This window comes from Enhydra lutris, unplaced genomic scaffold (assembly GCF_002288905.1).
Source record: "Enhydra lutris kenyoni isolate GAN:26980312 unplaced genomic scaffold, ASM228890v2 scaffoldscaffold11, whole genome shotgun sequence".
Taxonomy (NCBI): Eukaryota; Metazoa; Chordata; class Mammalia; order Carnivora; family Mustelidae; genus Enhydra; species Enhydra lutris.
In genome coordinates, this window is record NW_019154095.1 from 17067785 (window position 1) to 17092367 (window position 24583).

Here is a 24583-nt window from a genome sequence, read left to right on the forward strand (position 1 = left end):
TTTATTTCTTTATTTGACAGAGAGAGAGATCACAAGTAGGCAGAGAGGCAGGCAGAGGGAGAGGGGGAAGCAGGCTCCCTGCTGAGCAGAGAGCCTGATGCGGGGCTCCATCCCAGGACCCTGGGATCATGACCTGAGCCGAAGGCAGAGGCTTTAACCCACTGAGCCACCCAGGTGCCCCAGTGATGGACATTCTTATACATGGTTCCTTGAGTGCATGTATCAGGGTTTCCACAGGATATGTTCCTACTCATGGAGTCACTTGGTTATAACGCTCACAGATCTCCAATTTTGCTACATGTTGTCAAATATTCCTATATACTCTCCAAAGTGATTGTACCAATGGACACTTACACTGGCAGTATTTGTGTTTAATTTGCTACATGTCCTTTCCAGTTACTGATATTGTCAAGACTTACAATTTTGCTGATCCGGTGGGTGCTAATGGTACTTTAAAAAACTTTTTATTTTGAAATAGTTTTAGACTTACAGAAAGTTGCACAAAAATAGTATAGAGAATTCATGTTTCTTTTACCCTTAAAGTTATCAACTTATATAACCACAGCACAATTACAAAGCAATTAGTATCAGCACAATATTACTAACTACTAAACTACTGACCTTATTCAAATTTCACCAACTCTCCCCCAATGTCATTGTGCCGCTCCAGATCTAATGCAGGATCACATTCCCATTTAATTGCTGTGTCTCCATAGTTTCTTCCCATCTGTGACAGTTCCTCAGTTTTTCCTTGACTCTCATGACCTCGATGACTCTTGTCTTTCATGACTTTTACTGAGTACCAGTTGTTTCGTAGAATGTCTCTCCAAGTGGGTTTATCTGATGTTTTCTGATTCAATGGAGACTAAAACAAAATCTTCCTTCTAGAGTAAAATTGTTGAAAGGATAACATGCTTCATTATGAAGAACCCTGTCTTCTGTGGGCTGAGATGCGTTACTGCAGATCAAACTGTTTTGGAGCAGGGGGCCTGGAGTCATGTAAGGAGACTTCATAAGTCCCCTTGCAGGGGATTTGAGAATCTCTCGCTTTTAGGGGAGGTAAAATGCTACCTGCAACCTGGCACAGTTAGAGCTGTAGAGAGAGTCGGAGCAGCCTTACAAGCAAGTACACAGCCAGTGACTGTAGAAGACAGTGAGTAGGATGATCAGTTTTGGGTTTTCTTTGGGGGGGGGGGCAGTGAGGGTTGTATAGTAATTATCCTATCTCTTTTCCTCAGGCCTTTGGTAAAAGACTTGTTTGAAGTTATAGCCTGATTTTAGGTGTGCTTCACAGGATCAAGGGAGAGCGTCCTATCCATGGTTGGGGTGCAGGATATAGGGATAAAGGGAAAAGCAATTAGAAAGTGGTGGAAAGGTGGATGCAGACAATGGAAGCCAATCCAGTGCCAGAGTTCATCTGAGGGACAAACAACAACCATGACCAGTTTGTGTAACACATGCGATCCTGGGATTCCCAGAAATACTTTGGAAGAGAAACACGAACATAAGAACATTAACTGTCACACAGGTTGGGGGCTTGAATGGTTATTACCATCCTAGACCAAGATCAACCACCATTTTCTTTTTTTTTTTTTAAAGTAATCTCTACACCCAACATGGGGTTCAAATGCACAATCCTGAGATCAAGATTTACATGCTCAACTGACTGAGCCAGCCAGGTGGCCCAACAACCATTTTCTTTGTGAAGCCTTCTCTATCCTCCCTCCGCTGCTGTTGCTACTTCCTCTAGAGTCACACAGCTACTTGATAGATAGAATGTAGCAGGGATGTCCAAGATACTTTCGTTTGTTCTCAACTCACTTCCCGTTTTATTTTGTAGCCCTGGTGTCTGATTCCAAAAATATCTGTGCGATGAGTAAATGCCTATGGTGGGCTATGGAATGTCTCGTGTAAGATGTGTAATAGCAGATGCAGCTCTTCCCTTCCTTCCCATCCAAGCAGATAGTGGGTTCCATGTTCACGGTCACAGGAGAGGATGTTATAGGGAGAATATGCTGCGGGAAAATGTTTACCCGTAGTAAGACTATACTGTGTGTCTTTGAATTAAATCCACTGTGGTATGACAAAGAAGCTCTGAGGAAAAAAGCAAAACCGTGGTCCTGGGCAATCTAATTGGATTTGGGTGCAAAATACATAAAATATTCTGTAACTTCATCAGCCTGATGTTGTATACCACTTGGTATGGTCTTTTGGATGGCTTCAATTTTCAAAACTGTCAACATGGAGCTTCTTTTTATTCTGTTAACTGTTTCCTTGGTGCTAAATTCTGTGAGTTTGTCTTATTCCAATGGGCATTCCTGAACTGTCTGGTTATCCCCGTCTGGAAACTGCCCTCTGCTACCTAGAACCCCTGGCTAGACCAACTGTTGCTCCCACTTGCGCAGCCTGAGGAAAGGGAGGGGTGGTGTTTTCAGTGAGTTAAGGAGAAGAAAGAGGTGCCACTGAGCAGGGTACCCTGGTGGCTGGCCTTCTGGACTTGGCTATTCCCACTTTTGCTACTTCAGGAAATGTGTCCTCCAACCCAGCCTGGAAGGTCTGAGATGGGGACGGGTCTGTGTGTGGAGACGCATAAAGATCTGCTGGTTTGGCTGCTCCCCCTGCAGCACCCCAAAGAATCCCTCAGAAAACTGCCTCAGTATGTTGGCTCTCTGAGCCCCTTTCCCACTCTGGATGCCACCACTTGTGCTGATAAAGGGCCTCCTTGGCATGGCCCCCATATTTTATGGTAGCATCCTCCCATGTGCTTGCCGTCAGCATTCTAGGCTACAGTTTTGTTCTTCAATTTGATCATTTAGGTTCTCATTTTCTCAGAGATTTCTTAGTTTCAGATCTACCAAGACTTTCCCTTCTTGTTCTAAGTTTGGCAATATATTTCCCTATTCTTTAAAAAAAAAAAAAAAGGTGTATCATTTCTCAGTTTGGTGCGGGAGTGGGGGTAGGGAGGATCACATATACTTAAGCCATCGGAAGAGTGTCTTGGCACCTTGGTGGTGTTTATTAGATAATCAATAGGTCTTCCTGAAATACTGCAGTGAATGAGAAGACCAGGGAGGTAGAGCATTTCCAAGAGATACTCTGAGGCTAACGGGGTGACTCCTGTCAGCAATATACTAGACTGGATTGTTAAAATGTTCTATTTTTTTCAGTTTGTCTACTCCCATGAGAAGAGGGAACTGCTTAGCAGTGCAGAGAACTGGTAAGAAGCAGTAATGATAGCTAACATTTAACCATCTCAATCACTGTGAGCCCTCTGCACGTCACGCTGAAACACCACAGCCACATTACGAAGCAGGTACTGTTATTATCCTCATTGTACAGATGTGGACCTAAGACATGGAGAGGTCCAGTAACTCACTTAAGGTTACACATCTAGTAGGAGGAAGAGCTGGTGGTACAGGGAGGCTGACTGCAGAGCTCACGCTGTAACCACTATGTCAAGACGTGTGCTAGTGTCAACCCCCAGGAGCTTATAAAGTAGTTACACGGCTGAAGGGCCCACAGTATTGTTTCGTAGGGTAGAGGTTTGAAACAAGGCAAATGATGTCACATCCAGGTTCCAAGCAGATATGATGAACCAGAAGTTTGGACAGATGGTGTAGACCTTACTGTGTTCAAACTCTCCCTCACTACTACTTCTTCATCCCCCACCTGACATGACAGTCAAAAACTTGGTAGTTCCCCTTGACTCCTCTCTTTTTCCCCCACACAGTTCATCCGTAAATCTGCTTGGCCATTCCTTTACAACACAACATAAATCTCACCACCTCTCACGTCTCCACTGTATCTGGGACCCAGGGTGAGGGTGTCAAAATCAAGAGGCGTCCACCCCCATTTCTGTAGCCCCAACTCCCCCGAGTCCCAGGAAGCCTAAGAGCCAACACCACCCCTAATGCGGCTCCCGAGAAAGCCTTCTGCTGCGAAGACCCTGCCTGCCAGCGAGAGACAGGCCAAAGCAGAACAGGAAATTACCATGCACCTCCCTTTTCCTTCCCGAATCTTTTCCTCCTGCAGTTCCCCACTCTTCCCTTTTGGCATGTATAGGAATCAGTTTCCTTTGATACCTTCTGAGTCTCTAGCTCAGAGAGGGACCTTGTTCCAAGTTTTTTGGACCTAGAATGTTCTAGTACCTAGAATGTTGCCATGTAGAATATAATTGCCCCTGGGAACAAAGAACTTATCTAGATAGAGCTTGAACCAAACGCAGTGTTTCAGTATACATATCTCATACTATCTTCACATAGTCAAGGTGAACTATAAACCATTTCTACCTAATTAGTTGTCCAACTAATAAGATACTTCTTGGTGTCTGGAAGGTGTTTTTTTAAGTATACATACGTGTGTGTGTGTGTGTGTGTGTGTGTGTGTGTGTGTATACGTATGTACATTACTTTGTTTAAAGTAGGATGTAGGCCCAACATGGGGCCCGAATTTGTGACCTTGAAATCAACAGTCACATGCTCTACCACAGAGCCAGCCAGGCGCCCCTGTAATAATATATTTTTTGAGGACACTTTTAAGCACTAGATTAGGCCATTTATGCTTATTAATGACAAATGTCCTTTCTAGTATGAAATATGGTGCAAAACTATTTTTTTTTTTTTTTTAAATCCTTGGGAGACTAATACCCTCTTCTTCACTGCTGTACTCATTAACTAGGTATTAGAGCTGATTCTGTATTTTGGAAGCTGATGATTTAGACCATGACAAAAATGAATTAAAATCCATCCATTTTAATTTAATCCTAGAAAACTGTTCGATAGTGAACACTTTTAGAGACAATCACCACATGTTCTATGAAGTATACGTAGCTTTCAGGAAAACATCTGTTCTATTTTGGAGGTTCACATATCTACACAAGTTTACTGACGTTTATGTCATAACTACATTTACATATTACATAATACATTGACCAGCCAAAAGAGAAAAATAAATATATATTTTTAAGATTATTTATTTATTTGACAGAGAGAGAGAGAGAGATCACCGTAGGCAGAGAGGCAGGCAGAGAGATAGAGGGTAGCAGGCTTCCTGCTGAGCAGAGAGCCTGATGCGGGACTCGATCCCAGGACCCTGGGATCATGACCTGAGCTGAAGGCAGAGGCTTAACCCACTGAGCCACTCAGGCGCCCCGAGAAAAAGATATTTCTGATATTAAACAGTACGAATCAAGGCAACTAAATTATTAAATAGTAATTCTCACAAAGAGATATGAAAATACTCAGTCTCTTTCTATATTGTTCTATTTGATGGTTTCTATGGCTGTAAGCTGCCACAAAGTTTCTCTCTCACAGTATTAGCCATTCAACTGGCTTCTGAAACAAAAGTTCCTGTTTTCCCCGTGAGTACTAGCTCTAAACACAAACAAGAAAACAACTATAATTGGAAAAGGGATGTTTCATGGTCTTAATTTCTCACTTGTGGAAACATGTTTGAGTTTGACTGTTTTATTCCCTCTGATAGGAATTTACAAGCTTAATAAATAATATCTGAATTACAAGCTTAATAATTAATATCTGAATTGTATGGTCCTAAACCCAAGGATGGATTCAAAGAATCTTCAAGAGACTGGCAGCAAAATATTCAGTACAGATTGTCCAGTAAAAATGAACTGTGAAACTGTCTTCATATCTAGACTTTCTGCAACTGAAAACAAACGGTGGAGAGAGATAAGCTCTCAGAAATCAGTTGGAGGCCTATGGGTGTCCAAGCTACATCCTTGAGTTCAGCCATGGGACCTCGGACGCTCTTCCAGCCGCACCGTCACACCTCGTCTGTGCTCCCTCTCACAACGGCCCACTGGCTGGCGTGCAGTTTAACAGCTACAGTTTTGTAAGAAGGCCTTTTCAAAGCATTTCATTTGTATAAGGGGTGGGAGCACCTGGTGAGGCCCACTGAGGTACTATGTACAGAAATGTTACATAATGGATTCAGTCTGCTTGGTTACCTCATTTTTCCCCAATAACTTGCCATTTTTCCTGATGCATTAATTAATTTATTTATTTAAAGATCTTATCCGCTCATTTGGAGAGAAAGAAAGAGTGCACACGCCCATGCACATGAGTTGGGGGAAGGGCAGAAGGCGATGGAAAAGGAGAGAGACCCTCTACCAGACTTTTTGCTGAATACGGAACAGAAAACTAAGAGCTGGACACCCAACCGACTGAGCCACCCAGACGCCCCCTAATGTAGTACAGTTCAGAAAATCAGAAATAAAAGAAGTTAAGGCATGCTAGCAACAAACTCAGTTGTAAGTAAAGCCAGCAAAAACACAATTCCAGAAAAATACAGGTCTGGAGCTATTTAAAAGAGGGGGAAATAATTTTTTTTTTTTTTTTGAGGGGGAAATAATTTATGACAACCTTAAATTACCAAGGAAAATCCAAAATGTCCTATTATATTCTAAGAGAGTACAAAAGCGTATGGCTTATTTAATACTTTCACCAAAATAAATAAAACAAATGTCAGTTCTTTCTGAGATCATCTTCTGGAATATTTATTTTACAAGATATGTTCTCTTCTCTGGGAGTGCCAGAAAATTAGGAGGCCTGTAATAAAAAAAGAGCTCCCTAATCTTCACCCAGAGTAAGGATAACATAGGCTTATACGGAAGAAACATGACTTTGAATTTCCCACCAATTTTATAAACCATAAAGCCACCCGAGAAGTAAAAGGTACACATTACTTGACAGTACTGTTGCACGGCTGCTTGTGAAATCTGACATGCTGAATTAAAGTTACCTGAAACTTAGGAATGGATCTTGTCACATTCAATATACATATTCTAGGGTTTACTCTAGGAATCTGGATGATTTTGACAATACCCCCAAAATCCTGTTAGAGCAAATACTAAGAAACTATGACCTATACTTTCTAAAGTATATAATGAAATTATGTAATTAGGACAATTTGGGACAAGATTCATGTTTGATAAAAGAGAACAGTACTTTTCTCTGTTCACGTTGTACCACACAGATTTTTTTTACCTTTAACTATTTGAAATGTTTGCAAAAAGCAAAATGCTCTAATAATGAATGGTGATAAATATACAATAAAACATACAGTCATAAAAAAGATCTGAAGCTTTAAAAACAGGTACAACCTTGACTTTAGATTATCAACAGTCTTTTTTTAATCATCAAAATCATCTATGGCTTTTTTGGAAAGGGTTAGGTAAGAAATCTACTTCCCCAGGTTACCAATCCTTTCATCATGGCACAAAATCATAGGGCTTCACTAACATTTATTACTATGGTTTCAATTCTATTTTGGGAGTAAAACTCTTGCAAGTCTGACATTAATGACTAATGCCATCCTTGTTTTAGATCACATTTTTAAAACGAGTAATGCACTTCAGTTCCTAAGGTGCGTTGTATATTTTCATTTCAAAAACACCCACAAACTAAAATAGATATTTAAAATCTTTATTGTTTCATCATCAAAAGTTTTCTTTCCATAGAAGAATGGCAATGCAGGATCAGTGCATGTTCTATGGAAAAGTCATACCTCAAACAACTAACTAGAAGTCAGAGACAGCACTATGTTGAGCTAGTGCGCAGGATGGAAGACACAATGCTGCCAGTGCAATCAGTATACAGAAAGAATATACAGCTATTAGAAAAAGAGTCTATGGCCAAGTGAATAAAACAGTAGCAGTGCACTGCACTGATATTCTAGAACAGAAAATGGGGGGAGGGGCAGAGGATGTATTTCCCGCAAAAAAAAAAAAAACAAAACACACACACACAAACAAACAAACAAAAACAAACAAAAAAGCAATCAAGTAGATCCCAGGCACTGGGTTCCCAACCGCATGACTGGCTACGTCACGCATACTTGTACCTTCTCTTTAGGTCTCAGTCATTGTAACACTGCAAGTCGTGTCCAGCCTACTGTCTAAGTGGGATGGCCACACACAGATCCTTCGTTCTGCTTCCCATCTCACAGCTAAAGTCACAACTTGGGTCTGGCAGTAAAACCTGTGGCCTTCGCGCATCTTTCATAAGAAGCTAAACAAACCCAAAATCTGTTCCCATTTTCTTGAGAAATAAACTTTATAAAACAACAAAAGGTAGCTGTCATGATCACTCAGTTTTGTCTGAAGGCAAAATCATCTTCCTGTCATTAACCTGAACAAATATACAAATATCCTCAACAACATATTGTCAGACCAACTCGAACATTTTCATAACTAGATCTCGAAAAAGGTACTGATAATTGTTGAGATGTAAATAACCACTACGATTTGATCATGCCTGGTTACCAGGGATTTTTTTGGTCAGGTTTGTGTTTGAAGCTGCTATACAGCTGGATTTGGCTACTTTGCATTAATTCACACAATAAATGCCATTTAAAAGGAAACAGCGTATCTATCATGATGAAATAAAAATCCAAAAAAGTTGAGAGGTATACAGGAAACTTATCTTAAATATTTTTAAACTACATATGATATAACCTTAGAGAATAAGAACTACAATTACCATGGTCTAAATCTTAAATTGTTAATGCATCACTTCTCTGCAAGAGTAACAAGTCACTTGTTAATCACGTCAAGGCCTTGAGGGACAAGGGGCGCTCGGCATGTATGGCATAGCGATTACTTTCCAAGTGAGATAAATACCTCTAATTTAAAGTGTTATTAAACTATATTTGAAAAGTTATTTTACTTAATATATACAATGTATAAAATTAAGTTAAAAGGAGGAAGCAGGGAAAGGTTTTTCTGGTCTAGATGACGCAAACATACAACTTTCCCTTATCAGTAGTATAGTTCCATATGTCCATTTCGCCCATGGTAAAATAGGAAAGGCTGATAGAAGATCAAACGTTTCACTTATAGATAGAAAGAGGATTCAAAAAGTGGAATTTCAACGTCATTTCTTCCCACAATGCAACTCACTCTACTTTATAATAAACATAAATAAAAACCATCTCAAAAACCTGGTTTTACACGCTTACCTTTAAGTTTAACAATAAATTCTTCCAACAACTGAGAAGAAAAGCACTCCTTTGCAGCAATTCCATAAAATAATTTTCAATTCACAAAACACCTGCTTCCTGGCAAAACCAGCAACCCTTACGGAGGGCACAGGTGTTAACACTTGGGCCCTCTGAGGTATAAATGCAGCTATATTTGCACTGAGTATACAGTCTCTAAGGTATGCCAACAGTCTGCATGTTTGCATAATATTGGGAGTGATGTCATCCTGACTGATTGAAACTTTTTTGAACTTTTTGCAATGGAGGTTAAATAATTTTAAGATAAAAGATGTCCTTTAGCCCAGTAATAGCCAGCAGAAAATTTCTAACCAATGCAAATGGTTGTTACATTTGAAAAATGCTTCACATTGCATACTGATTAAAAAAAAAAAAACTAAACAGGGACACATAAGTATTTAAATTCAGCAGGACACCACAAAAAGCATACTAGAGATAAGTGTGAAATCAGTCAAGCTTTTCCAAAAAGAGAAAATCCTTTTAATCCTTCAGCAAGTCTCTGTGAAAATAGTATGCTTACAATGAAAATGAGAAGGGAGCACCTAGGATACCCCCAAGAGGCTTGCTGTACCACTCAGCATTCCTGCCCCAGCTCGTGTGTGCGCGGATGGGCCAACAAACGACAAGAAGTCCACTTGACAATAGTTCAGTAATTCCTTTCACCACTGCTGCCAGCTGAAGTCATCATTGCTTCCAAAGACCAAGAAAAAGCCCAGTATAGTTGCAAAGATGACTGTGTTTCCTGTGAGAACAAGTGCACAAGCTCCCCACTCAATCTAGGGAAATAAGATAGATAAACACTTCGTTAACAGACGCATGAAAAACAAAAGGAGAATGAAAAGCAAATGAAGACTCTAGTTGTAAGCCAGTCACGCTCTAGAACAAATACAATTTGTAATAATAACTTTCACTCTACTGCACACTTAATGGTCTTTCAATACTGTTTTTAATTTGCTTCCTTCAAAAAGACAGAAAGTCACGAAGATGATAATTATTCAACAGTCAGACTTCTGGACTCTGAGGAGGCAGCACAGACTTCTACAACTTTCTATTTATAAAGCAATTCGCTCCAACTCTTCTTCAGTGAATCTAAAATTGTATCTAGAGAGCAGATTAAAGTACTGAAGAAGAAACCATACTCATGTACATTTTTTTACAGGGGTGAGGGGGAGAACCGCCCTCTGCATATGGAAGGGTGGCCAGCCTCTGGCTTCTCCACCTCCTCAGTGTTGGAGGAGTGACTCTGACCGGTGAGTCTGGGAAGACAAGTATATGGAGCCCAGCGCCCCTTCTCCTCTTCTATCCTTTCCCGCCTGCAAAGAACACAAGGTCTCCTCAGGCCTGTGGCCTGTGGTTGGTAAGCACTGGGTGAGCTGATGCGCCCGGTTCTGAGTGTGAGGTACTGGGGAGCCAGCTGCTACCACAGACCCCAGCCACGCTCTCCGGTATCATTTGTATTAGTTAACAGTAAAAGTAAGATTATCTCTATCCTCTAGGATCTTATGTCCCTCATCCCGTTTTCATATCATTTCACAAAATCTTTTCCTGAGACAATTTTAATACAGTCTAGTGTAAAATCGTTGACAGAAGAATATATCCACTTACCAGATGTGCTCTGGCAAATACGATAGGGAGCCCAAAAGCTGAGACAACAATGCCTGTTGTAAGAAATATGGCAAGTTCCTTACAAGCGTTACTCATAGCATCTGTATCATCCACTAATCTTCTCGCTATGCAGTATGGAATAGGTGAAAGGATGTAAAAAAACAGAACAAAGAGAGGCCAGTATTGGCTAGAAAAAAAAAATAAGTTAATGTAGTTTTCACTACCTATGTCATTTTCCTAGACAATAATATATGCTTTTTAAAAAACCAGGCCAGACAAATATTACAAGGTACAAAACATGATACAGTTTAAAAATAAACAATAACCTGAACACTGAAAAGAGAAACATTTAAAGTCACAGTATTTCTAAAGTCAACTATGACACAATGATTAAATATTTCTTATATTAAAAGAAAATGCTTTATAAATTAAAGCATTTGGAATCAAGGCCCAAAATTAAAAACATTTTTTATTTTAGGTTATAAATAAAGAGGCATATGAAAAATAGAAATATTAACACCGTCATTTTTTAAATTCAAGATTCATTGCTCCTGACTCCTAATGAATGACAGCCTTCTTAGGGTAAAGCTGGAACATCCCCAAACTCCCGTTAGGTCACTGTGAACTCCCCAGATACTGAAGTCAAAATGTAGAAAACAAACTGAAAGTAATACTGAAGACTTTCAGTCAGAATATAGGAAATAAATGGTTTTTAATGTACAGTCTAACTATTGTTCTGTGCCAATGTCACTTCCTGGTTGGATACTACAGCTATGGTTATGTAAGACAGGGCAACTGGGGGAAGCCTGTGTGAAGGGTTCAGGGGACCTCTCTGTACTATTTTTGCAGCTTCTTGAGAGCACACAATCATTTCAACATAAAAAGTTAAAAAAACACAAAAGCACAAAAAGTGAAAACTCCAAGCTAACATATCTCCCCTGCTTTCTCTTTCCGTTCTCCTAATAACCTTCTTGTGGATCCTTCTGTATTTCCAGACAGATAAATTTTAACAACATGAACCATTGCACTTTTCTATTTAACAATGTACTGTGAACACCTTGAGATATGAGCACTTAGAACTCCTCCTCATTCTTCTGAACACTGCCTGCTACTTCCACTGATGGACATTCCAGAGTTTAACCGTTTCTCCTTTGACAGGCCTCTAGGATGCCTCCAGGTGTTTGTTTGCTGTTATAAACAAGGCTGCTGAGAATATCCATACTCTTCCCTCACTACACATATCTTGGCCAACACCTGCCAGTAGATTTATATGAGAAATTCTAAGTGGAAGGACTAGTTCAAGGAATATATACATTTCGAGAGCCACAAGCAAACTGGCCTCCAAGACGACTGCCCATAGCTATTCCTCACCCCACTGCACAGGACAGTGCCTGTCCGCCCATAGCTTTCATCTCTGCCAAAGGACTTCATTTAATTTTGAGAGAGGCTGAGTATAATTTCATGTGATTAGTAATTTGCAGTTCTTTTTTGGTATCTGTTGTGCAGTTCTCTATTTAGTTGCCTGTATTTTTCTTACTAACCTATCCTTTTGATTTTTATTTATTTTTTTTAACAGGTCTTTGTTTTTTAAAGATTTATTTATTTATTTGACAGAGAGAGAGAGAGAGATCACAAGTAGGCAGAGAGACAGGCAGAGAGAGAGGAGGAAGCAGGTTCCCTGCTGAGTAGAGAGAGCCCGATGCGGGGCTCGATCCCAGGACCCTGGGATCACGACCTGAGCTCAAGGCAGAGGCCTTAACCCACTGAGCCACCCAGGCGCCCTCCTTTTGATTTTTAATATTTCTTTCTATCCCATGGAAAGTAACTGCTTACATGACTTTTTTTTCCATAGTCGACCATCTCTTGATTCTGCTTCTGGTGTTTTTTTGCTTAAAGGACATTTTACATTTCCTTGTGTTTAATTTTATCAACAGGCACTCAAAACTGAGCAGTAATACAATAACCAAAAGTGTTTTTGTACTTTGAAAAAGGTTTGTCCTTGGTAAATGAACATTGAAGCTTCCATTCAAAAAATTTTTAAAGCTTTAAAAGTAGAAAAATTTTACCCTTAAACACTCAAAAAGACAAAAATTTTACATACTTGTATATTGGAAGGGCACATCCAAGCATCAAAAACATCAGCCCGATTGCTCCTCCAAAGGACAAACTAATCAAAGCTGCAAAGTAAATAGAGTCAAACACAAGTATTAATTAAACTAAATATTATTTTTATTAATATTAGTATTAGCACTTCGAACATCACCTGTGACCCCAGAAGTAAAAAGCAAAACACAACACAAAAAACCAAATGCATTAAAAGGGAGTGATCTATCGTCTCAGAATAGGTTTTTTGTGTCGTCTTCAAGGCAAAATAAGGCAACACTGATTTTCAAAACCCTGACCCACAGTGAGCGCACCACCACATTCCCTCATGACTGGCTCTGTTTCCGGGGAGTAGCCCAGCCTGCCAGATCAAGAATGCTCTTCCAGTCCTTAGTGTTACACTTACTGCACAGATCATTACAGTCTGAAAAGGAGGATGTGGAGAAACTGCGCATTCTTAGCTTTACTGGACTTCAGAACTTTATCCTGTGGGAAAGTCTGCTTCTTGCACACACACCCCGAATGTGCTCAAAACTGGTAAGAAAACAGTGTCCAAGGACATCTGGTGTTAATAATTTTAATCAACTCATTTTGATATAGATCTCTGAATAGTTTACAAAACTATAGTTGGGTTTCCTCCCATAATTGTTTACACAGTGGATAATGTGCGGGATAATGGTACAAATCCTTCTTTGGTATCACTATTTTATATTATCACAAACAACAGATGCATTCCACAGGTAAAACATAGTTTTTAGAGTTATAAACACACATAAACAAAGCATTATATTTTGTAAAGTGTTTTGACATATACTAGTAGAAACAACTTTCTTCAATAGGCATAGTTAATCAATGGCCTAGAATTAAGCAAAGATATAAACGATCAATTTATCTGAATTCTATATAACCTGTATTTCTACAACTACAGTGGCTAAGAGAATTACTTAGGTGTTTTTTGTTTTAAATGATGCAGTCCATTAACCTTCAGAGAAATATTGAAATTCATAAGGGTTGTAGAAGGTCCAAAAGTTACCAAGAGAAAAGTTAACACATACAAACCAGAATTAACAGTAAAGGGGTCAAATCCTGCCTAGTACTACTCATAGACTTCTCTGGATTAAAATGGTCATAATCAAGGACACCAACTCACATGGTAGTTTGGTTTTCACTTAGATCGCTGATGTAGGTCATGTCGACCCTGAACGCATTTATTTATTTATTTATTTTAAAGCTTTTATTTATTTATTTGACAGACAAAGATCACAAGTAGGCAGAGAGGCAGGCAGAGAGAGGAGGAAGCAGGCTCCCAGAGGAGCAGAGAGCCCAATGCGGGGCTCGATCCCAGGACCCTGGGATCATGACCTTAGCTGAAGGCAGAGGCTTTAACCCACTGAGCCACCCAGGCGCCCCCCTGAACGCATTTATTAAGTTCTCAATGCCATTACATTTTCAGTGACAGAAAAAAGAAAAGAAATTGCACTTTTCATTTTATAGCAGATAACTTCAAGTTTACAATGGAATGCAACTGGGATGAAAATACTGAGTTTACCATTTGTTTTGCTCACAGGTCCTCAAAACCTGGCCCTGCTTACTCTCCTGACACACTCATACCAGCCTATTACCCCATCCTCTCTGCACTCAGTTACACTGCCCTTTCTTTTCCTGGAAATCGGCAGGCTCTCTCACCCACATGGCCCTTGCACATGTTGTCCCTCCTACCTCAGACACTTTTTCATTCATTCATTTCATTCAAGAAATATTTATTCAAGAAATATTTACTGGGAATCAAACTGGAGATACGTTCATAAACCAGACAAGGCCCTTCCACACACATGGAGCTTGCATTCTCATTCCATTCCCTTCCTCCTCCTGCCAAGCGAACTCCTCCATGTCCTTTAGATCTCGGCTCAATCATTTCTTCCTCCCTGAAGTTTTTTCAAACCTCCCGCTAGACCAATTCCCCCCATTACATTCATTCATTCAACAAATATCTACTGAGCACCTAATACGTGTCACACATTGTTCTTGATACCGGAGATAAAGCAACGAAACAAAATCAAAGCTCTTGCTCTCACGAGTCTTATAGTCTAGCAGGAGAACAAAATGATAAAAAACAAGCTAACAAAGTTAGTAAATGAATGTTAAGTGTTCTGAAAAAAATCAGGTACAGTAAGAGGATGGGAGCGCTATCCTAGACAGAGTGGCCTGAGAAGGCATCTCTGATGAGGTGACATCTGACCGGAGGTTTGTATGAAATGAGGGAGTGAATCATGTGGGTATCAGAGGGGAGCATTCCAGGCAGAGGGCCAGGCATGTGCAGAGCCCCCCCTGCCCCCACTATATACATCCCCTTTGCTCAGTTATCACAGCTGTAATTTTATAAGATTTAAAATTGGTTTTCCTTTTATTTATTTTTTTTAAAGATTTTATTTATTTGACAGAGAGAGAGAGAGACAGTGAGGGAACACAAGCAGGGGGAGTGGTGGGGAGGGAGAAGCAGGCTTCCCGCTGAGCAGGGAGCCGGATGAGGGGCTTGATCCCAGGACCCTGGCATCATGACCTGAGCCGAAGGCAGACACTTAATGACTGAGCCCCCCGGGCGCCTTTTTTAAATGAAGACTTTATTTATTTTAGAGAGAGAGGGAGAAAGTACGCAGGAAGGGGAGTAAGGAACAGAGGCAGGGGGGCTGCAGACTCCGTGCTGACCACAGAGCCCACAGTGGGGCTCAGTTCCATGACCCTGAGATCATGACCTGAAGCCAAATCAAGAGTCAGATACTTAGCCAACTGAGCCAGCCATGCGACTCTGTATCTATTTCCCTAATGAGCTGTCTGGTCCACCAGAGCAGGGAAAAAGTTTTTCTGTTGTTGATGCTCACATCCCAGCTCTTAACACTAACAAATATCTGTAGAATGAGTTAAAAAAAACAAAAACAAAACAAAACAAAAAAACAAGGGGAGGAAAAAAAAGGAACAGAAGGGAAGAGGAGAGGAAGATCATGCCAAAGTAGCATAGTAAAAACAGCACATAAATTAAAGTCAGGAGACAATGGGTCCCTAGCCCCTACTAGCCACTTAACTAGCTGTCTACATAATCATGTCTGAGTGTCAATTCTTTCTTCTATAAAATGAGACTAATGCAAATAATTCTCTGAACACTAAAGATACTTGTTACAAGACACACTGAAGAAGTAAACAGCCAGCTCTACTTAAAAAAATTTTTATGTAACTGTATAATTAACATACAGTATTAACATGAGTTTCAGGGAACCATCTCCACTTTTTGAATGTAAATACTCTATAGTAACAACTTATTTATTCAGAAGCCATTTATCCAGAATACAATTTAGAATCCCGGAGGAAACAAGGGTCACTAGAGCAAAATATACGTCCCAAAGCCCAGACGTTAAAGCTATCATTCTTCATAAACAGACCCCTAGGCTCTTATTCAGTCGTTATTTATTCATTTTGTGATATATTGTATGTGAATTTCAGCAGAATAAAAAAAAAAATTAGAGCCACCTATGTTCACTTATACATATTTTTGTCCATAGCAATTCACTTAGCCAGAACAAAATTAAGTGAGAAATAACTTCCCTACCCAGAAATGATCACCGTTACCTGTAACTTGTAACATGAAATTTTTAAATTTGAAGATGTTGTTTCATACATTGAAACAAATGAGAAATAGGAGGCAGAACTGCACATAAGCAAGATCTGCCCTCTGACAAGAGAAAGGAGACCGAAGAAAACAAAACAAAACAAAACAAAACAAAACACCCAACCTTAAAAGAAAACAGAAAAATCTCAAAAAGCATACCCACTTGTGGTAATCTTGGCCAAAAGAAAAGTAGCTTTAGGGCCTGATGGTCTCTGTGGGTAACTCTTTCATGACAGAGAACAATTATTTATGTTCCTATCAAAAAAGAAAATCTAAATTCTCTAAGTACACTCTTAAAAGAGTTAATAAAAGAAGATCTCTTTTTTAAAAAATTAAAAATGAAAACAAGGTAAGATTTAAGTATCAAAAAATAACTTTAAGTGATATCTTACCTCTAATCGCACTGGATTAACCCCAATGGGGTTAAACACATTGCTCAGAAGTGTTCTCAAAACTTGTAAAGTTTCTCCAGTCTTATGAAATCAGCAACGAGGCTGATTTATATACAAATTTCATCATTTGTGTATAAATGGTTGTCCCAGATGACACATCAACAAGACAAAAATTTATACTGTAATTGTGTGATGAAACATTTGGAGGGCAAAACTTAGATGAGTCTGGTTTCTACTCCCAAAGCCTCTAGGCAAGGGATGGAACAGCCCAATTACCTAAACTCTCCAGAGACAGACTGCTGATTCTGTGACTACAAAGAGATTAGCGTAGCAGGGACCAGTTCCCGAACTTGGGAGTTATCAGAAAGTCCAATATATAACCAAATAATAGGCAAATGGCTTAAGAATTAAGTAATGGTCTCCAATTATAGCAACACTGCTGCCTGATGCAGAGATAGGCCAATGAAAGAAAATGTCCTGATAAACAGTCATAACAATCAGAAAATCTCAGTGAATCCAAAAGTGTAAGTACAATTCCATCTGAGATACTTTCACCTGCTTAATATTTTCCTAAATTGAAGAAGGAAATTTCAAAGTTATTTTTTTTTTAAAGGGAGGAGATTTCTGTTGATGACACTGAAGAAATGGGGAAGGACTGCAAAACCAGCAGCATCCGTAAAAACCACAGCATTCTCCCCTAACTGCCTTTCCACACAAAGATTCAAGAAGGTCTATCACAGTTCAAAAAGAGATTAAAAATGATCTTTGTTGCTTATCTAATGACAAAGTTTTACATCAGAAATGAAGTTTTCAGACATCAAACCAGAAAACAGTAAAAATGTGACTCTGGGAAAGCAGCTCAATAAAAGTTGTCCTGAAGGAAACAAATTAAACAGGGAAAAAAAAAAAAACCACTGCTATTAAATAAAGTTCTTCACCTCCTGCTTGCCTGTCCCTTCTACAAAGCCGCAGGTCAGGAAATCAATGCAATTCGTGGCCAAAAAGTTGAAAACGCTGTCAACGGTGTTTCCTTCCAATCACAGTAACAAAACTACGAAACAATGTGAAAAAACACAACCTTCCTTCTTTCTAAAGGAAACAGACGAATAAACGAGCAATTTTCCATTAAGTTTTAACACTATTTTATTTAACAAACCCAACTAAAAGCCTCAACGCGCAACTGTGGAGAACAGGGGCACATCGGGGTCGCTTACAGGGTCTAACCCTATCTGACAAACACCACAAATCAAAACGCATCCGTTTTCGAAGGCTGTAAAGCTTGGAGGACTGGTCCTGAGAGGGATGGCCACTCTCATGTGATGACCAAGGTTTCTGAAAGAACCGTCCCTAAGTCCCTCCAGGGCGTTCCGGAGGGACTCGGTTTGGCTCAGCCCCCGAAGATCGCACTAGTGCCTCTAAGAGGGAAAGGACACTGATTTCCGTAACGGGCATCTCTAGGGCCCTCAAGCCCCTCAAGATCACTCTGCTCGCCTGTCTCTCGGATGCAAACTCCTGCAGAACATGTGTGCTGGCCCGAGGCGCTGCGGGACTCTCGCAGACCATGGACCACTTCGTTCTCTTTACGGGGGCCGATGGGTGGGAGACAGGCTGCCGAGATCAGCAGAAAGCAGGGGCTGACGGAGAAGCCGCCCGCCCCGCGGGCCCACCCCGGAGCGCCGCGCCCGGCTGGGCTCTCAGACTGCGAGGGCTGAGGCGGGGGTCGAGGGGCGGGAGGCAGCCGCCAGCGCAGGGACCTCCGTGGCGGGCGCCCGGGCCGGGGAGGCGGCGTGCGGGGGCTGCCAGGGACCCCTCCCCCTCTCTCGAGCGGCCACCCAGCCCTCCGGCGCCCGGCGCCCCAGGCCCACCTTTGATGCCGGCCATGGCGGTGACGTCGCTCCTGGCTCCGGGACCCTAGGCGGCAGCGGGGGCGGCGGCGGCGGCGGCGGCCCGGAGACCGGAGACGCGCGGCGGCGGCGGCGGCCAGACAACACCCGGAAGTGCGCGACGCAGCACTTCCGCCGGCGACTCGCGCTCGCGCGGGGGCGCGGGGGGCGCGCCGGCCTAGGGCGGTGGGGCCGACCCCTTTTTTCCCTGCCATGCGGCTGTGCAGATCGCCGCCCTCGCAGGTTTGGCGTTCTCGCCTCAGTTCGGTTCCCATTTTCCCCTCAGGCTCGGGGAAGCTCCACTCCCGACCCCCCATCGCGGATCCTGCAACCTCCTACATTCTTGGAAGATAAGGGAGCGGAGTACCGCCGTCCTTTGGGAGGCCTGCTCTGATGTCTTTGGAGGATGGTATTATGGTCTCTAAAGCGCACCCTTTGCTAGCTCCTCCCCAGCCTTCTAGTAGAAGTCAGGCCAGTTAGGTCGTTGGTTTCCGACCCAACTAGGGTTCTGGTCAGTGCCACCTCCAGAGATAAGGAGCTGCGGGACCCAGTAAATACAAAATAAACATTTTAACACAAATCCGACCTCCCAGGAGTCTCAGAATCGCAGGGTTTTGTTTTGTTTTTGTTTTTTTTTATTTTGTTTTGTAGTCCAGGGCTAGGGGAATAAAAAGGAGGAAGCAGAGGGACAAATATATTTACTTAATGTTATGCCCCAATAATGGGTCCGTGATTAAAGGAGCGAGGCTGTTACAAAGCGAAGGTCAAGCAAAGCTTTATTTAGCACCAAGCATCAAGAATCTAACCGAATGTTCGCGGCCGCACCTCTTACAAGACAGGGCGACCCTTCTCTGTTGCACTGTCTAGCTTTTAAGGGCAAAGGCCATGCGGTCGGGCCTGGCCACGCACAGGTGGCCAATGAGATTGTAACACACACAGGAAACTCCACAGTGATGCTAGGTGACCAATTGAGTTATAATTTACCCTAGTAGACATTTGACCCAGCCTATTACACCTTGATTGGGATTGGAGCCCAAAAGGCTCCCAAAGGGCGGGGCCCATACTCCTTGGTAACCAGGGAGACAGTATGCATCCCCCCACTGATCAGATGTCTCTACCTGGCCTGACCCCCTTTGTATCTGGGCTTTGTTACCTGAAGCTGGTTCCGGGGACTTGTCTCCAAGTAAATCCCCTGGGGGAAGGGGAGCAGGGACAGTTTCTAAATAGGTCCTTACACTTAAGTCATCCTTCAAATGTATTCAAGATTTACTATGTTTGGGGAATAGGGCTAGATACTGGGGTGATAAAAAATGAGGTGCGGTTTTGGGGCGCCTGGGTGGCTCAGTGGGTTAAAGCCTCTGCCTTCAGCTCAGGTCATGGTCTCAGAGTCCTGGGATTGAGCTCTCCTTCGGGCTCTCTGCTCAGCAGGGAGCCAGCTTCCCCCTCTATCTCTGCCTGCCTCTCTGCCTACTTGTGATCTCTGTCAAATAATATCTTTAAAAAAAGAAAAACTAGGTGTGGTTTCTTTCCTGAAGGAGCTTGCAGTTTGGTGAGATACAGGCACACACACACAAAAATATAAAATTGTAACAGCGATAATTGCTAGGAAGATGGGTAGGTAGTCCTTGACAGGCTTTGATTTATACCAGAGAGATTTCCCCAAGGGAGGGACAACGGAAGGATGAAGACGTGTGGAAGTAGAAGACAAAAGAGAAAAACCATTATGAGGAAGAGAGATTGTGTTGGGGGTGGAGGTGGGGGAAGTGGTTGGATGGTGAGCTTGGGAAGCAAACTGGGCCCCAGGAGCTTGGTCTGTTGGGAGAGAGGAGAGAAAGCGAGTGGGATTGCTCCGGGCTAGGGTAGGTTAGCAGAGTCCTATATTATATTTTTTAACCCCCTCCCGAGTAATGAGAATCTTTCAAAGGGTTTTAAAAAGATACAGGTGGAGGTGCTTGACATAAGATTTGAATTTTTCAATCTTTTCAGTCAGCAGATTAAAATAAACTGGCATGTAAAACTTTGTCGAATGGTTAGATGTTTCCAAAATACTTGAAAATGAGAGGTACTGAGAGCTGAAAGTATTGTCCTACCCTGCTTCTCTCCATTACTTTCAGGGTTGAATTATAATTTTTTTAAAAAGCAAGTCACTTGAGGCTTAATGTCCCCAATAAATCTATAGATATTTTGTGGAGGAGTAGAATTTTTTTCTGTTCAAGTTAGTGCAAAAAATTCTGATGTCTTCTGAATCATGAAGAGTTTCCATTTAAGGACCGTAGTAGTGAAAACACAAGGCGAATTTGAACATATGCTAGAGAAATGTTGCTGTTTAAGATGGTCTGTGAACCACTGGCTCCTTTCTTTAAAATGAAGCAGATGTATGCATCCTCCTCCCCAACCAACTCGAAAGGAGTAGGTGAAATTCTTGGAAAAGTAGATGATTCTGTGACTCCACAAATAGTCACCACTAACACCTTTCTTGTTTTGTTCCACAGTATTTATCCTTGAAACCAGGATGGTTGAGGGAACCTAACAGAAATAACTGATCATTGGTGGTGGTACTGGTGGTGGTGAAAGTGATAGGTTCTTATCTCATAGACTCATAGCTTGGCTCCTGGGGGTGAGGAGGGGAAATCACATTTTAGGAAGCCTTTTGGAGCTTCCACAAGTCCCTATAGCTGAGTTATGTGCTAGTCCTCAAATTTCTTCTTGTGAATACAAATGGGCTGGACACTGCGGAACTTTCGTGGGCAGAGCCCAGGAATCAGAAATTTTATCAAGCACCCTGAAGACTTCCTATTCAAACGAGAGCTTGACAATAATTGTCTGAAAAAGGTAGGATGTCAGGAATTACCTTCATTAGTTTGCCAAGTGATTCCTAAGCATTAGTTACTGTTATATCCTTTAAATGTCCTCTAAGTATTCTTACAAAATAGTTAGTGTTACCTTATGTAGTTTCGAAACTTATTCAGATAGCTTCTTATCTTCCAAAGTTAACTCACAAAGATGGGGATGGGGTGGGAGGAAGAGAGCTGTTGTTTATTGAGCAGCTGGTATGTGTCTAGTGCTTTAAACATCTCATTTCATCCTCTCCACTGTTTTGTAAATTTGGAATTACTAACTCTTACGGATCAAGTCAGAGAAACTTTAGGGAAGCTTTTAGCTTTAGTTATTTTTTCCAAAAAGTTATTATGGAAAAATTAAATACGTGAAAAGGAGTCAGGACAGTATCATGAATTCCCAGGTACCATCAACTACCTTCAAAACTTAACACACGTTCAATGGTGTTTTGTCTATACTTCTCGTCCTCTTTCCCCCACCTCCCATATTATTTTCCCCCAAATTATTTTGAAGAAAATTCCAGACATAATTTCTTCTCTAATATTTTACTATGTTTCTAAAAGAACCATTAAAAATAACATAACCATAGTACATTTATGAAACCTAAAAAACAGTTCTTTAACATAATATATTTAGTCAGTGTTCAAATTTCCAATTGTCTCATAAATGTCATTTACTTTCTAGTTTGTTGGAATCAGGACCCGAATCAGGTCCACACATTCCTATTAATGTGCCTCAGAGATGATTTAAGAAGCTGCCTCTTGTTATTTAGAGCTCAGCTCAAATGGTAGTTTCCAGAACCCTTCATGGACATCCCATTTATCATAGCACTTAACTTTATATTATGCTGTTTTCTTCCTCATTTTAAAAAATTGAAGTATAGGGGCAGCGGGGTGGCTCAGTCAGTTAAGCAACCGACTCTTGGTTTCAGTTCAGGTCATGATCTCAGGGTCGTGGGATAGAGCCCTGCGTGGGCTCTCCCTCTGCTTCTCCCCTTACCCCACCACCATAGTGCTCCCTCACTCTCATAAATAAATAAATACGATCTCTAGAAATTGAAATATAATTAACATACAGTGTTATATTAGTTTCAAGTATACAACATATTGATTTAACAATTCTATACATTAGTCAGTGGTCACCATAAGCGTAGTGACTCTGCCACCAAACAACATTATTACAATATTATTGACTATATTCCTTAAGCTATATTTTTCATCTCTGTGACTTTTTTATTACTGGAAACCTCTTAATCCCCTTTATTTCACCCATCCCTCCAGTCACTGCCCCTCTGGCAACCATCAGTTTATTCTTCGTATTTAAGAATCTGGTTGTATATGTGTGTGTATTACTCTGTTTTGTTCTTGAATGGGCTTATTATTTATCTGAACTATATTATTTGTTGGCTGTCTATCCCACCAGAATGTAAGTTAGTATAACCTTTGATGTTTTGTTCACCACTGTCTAAAACTGGCAAATGATGTGATCTTAAATTACAGCAATTCTCTTGTTATGGTAGTTAATGACCTCTACATTGCCAATTCCAAAGGCGGCTTTTGGATTCAACGTTTCAACAACAGTGGACACTGTTGACCATTCTCTTTCTCTCAAGCACTATATCGCTTCCTTCCTGGCTTTTATCATACCTCGCCAGAGGTTACTTTTCAGACTCCTTCCAAGATCTTCTGCCCAGAATTCAAATAATAGCGTTCTCTTAGTTTAGTTCTGGGCCTCCTTCGTTGCTGGATCTAAATTCTCTCCCTATGCATTGTACCTTTTCCTGTGGCATTAAATAACGTCTTCATTTTGATAATATAACTACCAAGTTTACTTTAGCTTTGAAATACAGACTTGTATATCCAAGTGTCTGTTGGACATGAGTATCTGGACTATTAGTCACTGCAAACTTAACAGGTGGAGAACAGAATTTTCTATTATCTTTCTTCCCATTTCGCTTGGTCCCTCTCCAAGCCCCCACTGCTCAGCTTCCTCTTTTTCTGCTTTTCCCCTAATTTGCCTTGCTTCAGTTATATTGGACTTGATTGCCTCTCCTACCCCCTGAATTTTGTTTTACTCACTACTGTATCCCCAGTGCCTAGAACAGTGCCTAGCAGGTACTGTTAGCTACTGGTGGATGCTCGTTATATATATAGTTATTGGCTGAATTGATGAATGACTGTTCCTCAAAACACATGACCAAGACTTGTGCACCCACTGTTCCCCAAGCTGTGGAGGATCTTCCCCTGACTTTTGTATGGCTGGTTCTTTCTCATTCAGGTGTCAAACTTCAAAATCACTTCCTTAGCAAGGAAATACCTCCCTAAAGTTGCCTCGCAGTCTCTACTGTAACACTCTGTTTTATTTTCATCAGTGCATTTATCACTGCCTATTATCTTTGTTTACTAATTAATGTTGCTTTTCCTATTCCACTTCAGTGTAAGGTCCACGAGTAACTGGGGATTTGTCTGTATCTTCCATGCCTAAAACAGTGCCTGGCACGTCTTAGGCATTCAACCTGCATTTGTTAAATGAATGAATGAATGAGAAACCCAGGGCCGTCAGACCTCAAAGATAATGCTCCTGCAGGCTTAGAACTGTTTCCTCTGACTGGTTCTTCAGCTAGCAGTTTCTTCGGGTATGTTGTGAGTTCTTACTGCCTCCACGTACAAGGAAGTATGTAAAGATTCTGAACTTCTGAAACCAGACCACATATTCCCTTGCTACCTTTCACCGGAATCTTAGCAAACAACAGTGGAAGGAATCCTGGGCCAGGATCTATGTTAGAAGCTGAAGACAGAAAATTTTATAATGCACAGTAACTTCCCTCGGGAAGGGAGGTTTCGGAAACACATAACCTGACCACGTTTTTAGATTTTACGTTGGTTTCAACCTCTCTAACCCTTGCCTTTCTTTCCGAACCTCTCTGAGCCGCAGAAGAACCACAACAGGGTTGCGTCATCTCAGTCCCACCCACGGCACCCGGCGCCCAGCTCCTGGACCCGCCCCCAGCGGAAGCGTCCTGCCCTTGGCCCCGCCCCCAGCCGCTCTCAGACCCAGGGGCGGGGCCTGCAGCGTCCCCTCGTCCA

The 24583-nt window shown here is 41.4% G+C and overlaps 1 protein-coding gene across 1 annotated transcript; it reads right to left on the reverse strand.

Moving 5' to 3' along the window:
- Positions 1 to 8959: 8959 nt before the first annotated feature.
- On the reverse strand, positions 8960 to 18778 carry LOC111144581 (leptin receptor overlapping transcript like 1). The gene is made up of 4 exons (XM_022498943.1): positions 18642 to 18778; positions 12722 to 12797; positions 10621 to 10807; positions 8960 to 9791 (listed from the first exon to the last, which is right to left on the reverse strand). Exons 1-4 carry the CDS (start codon positions 18655 to 18657, stop codon positions 9675 to 9677), a joined length of 396 nt encoding a protein of 131 aa, XP_022354651.1. The 5' UTR covers positions 18658 to 18778; the 3' UTR covers positions 8960 to 9674.
- Between the last annotated feature and the right edge of the window lie 5805 nt (positions 18779 to 24583).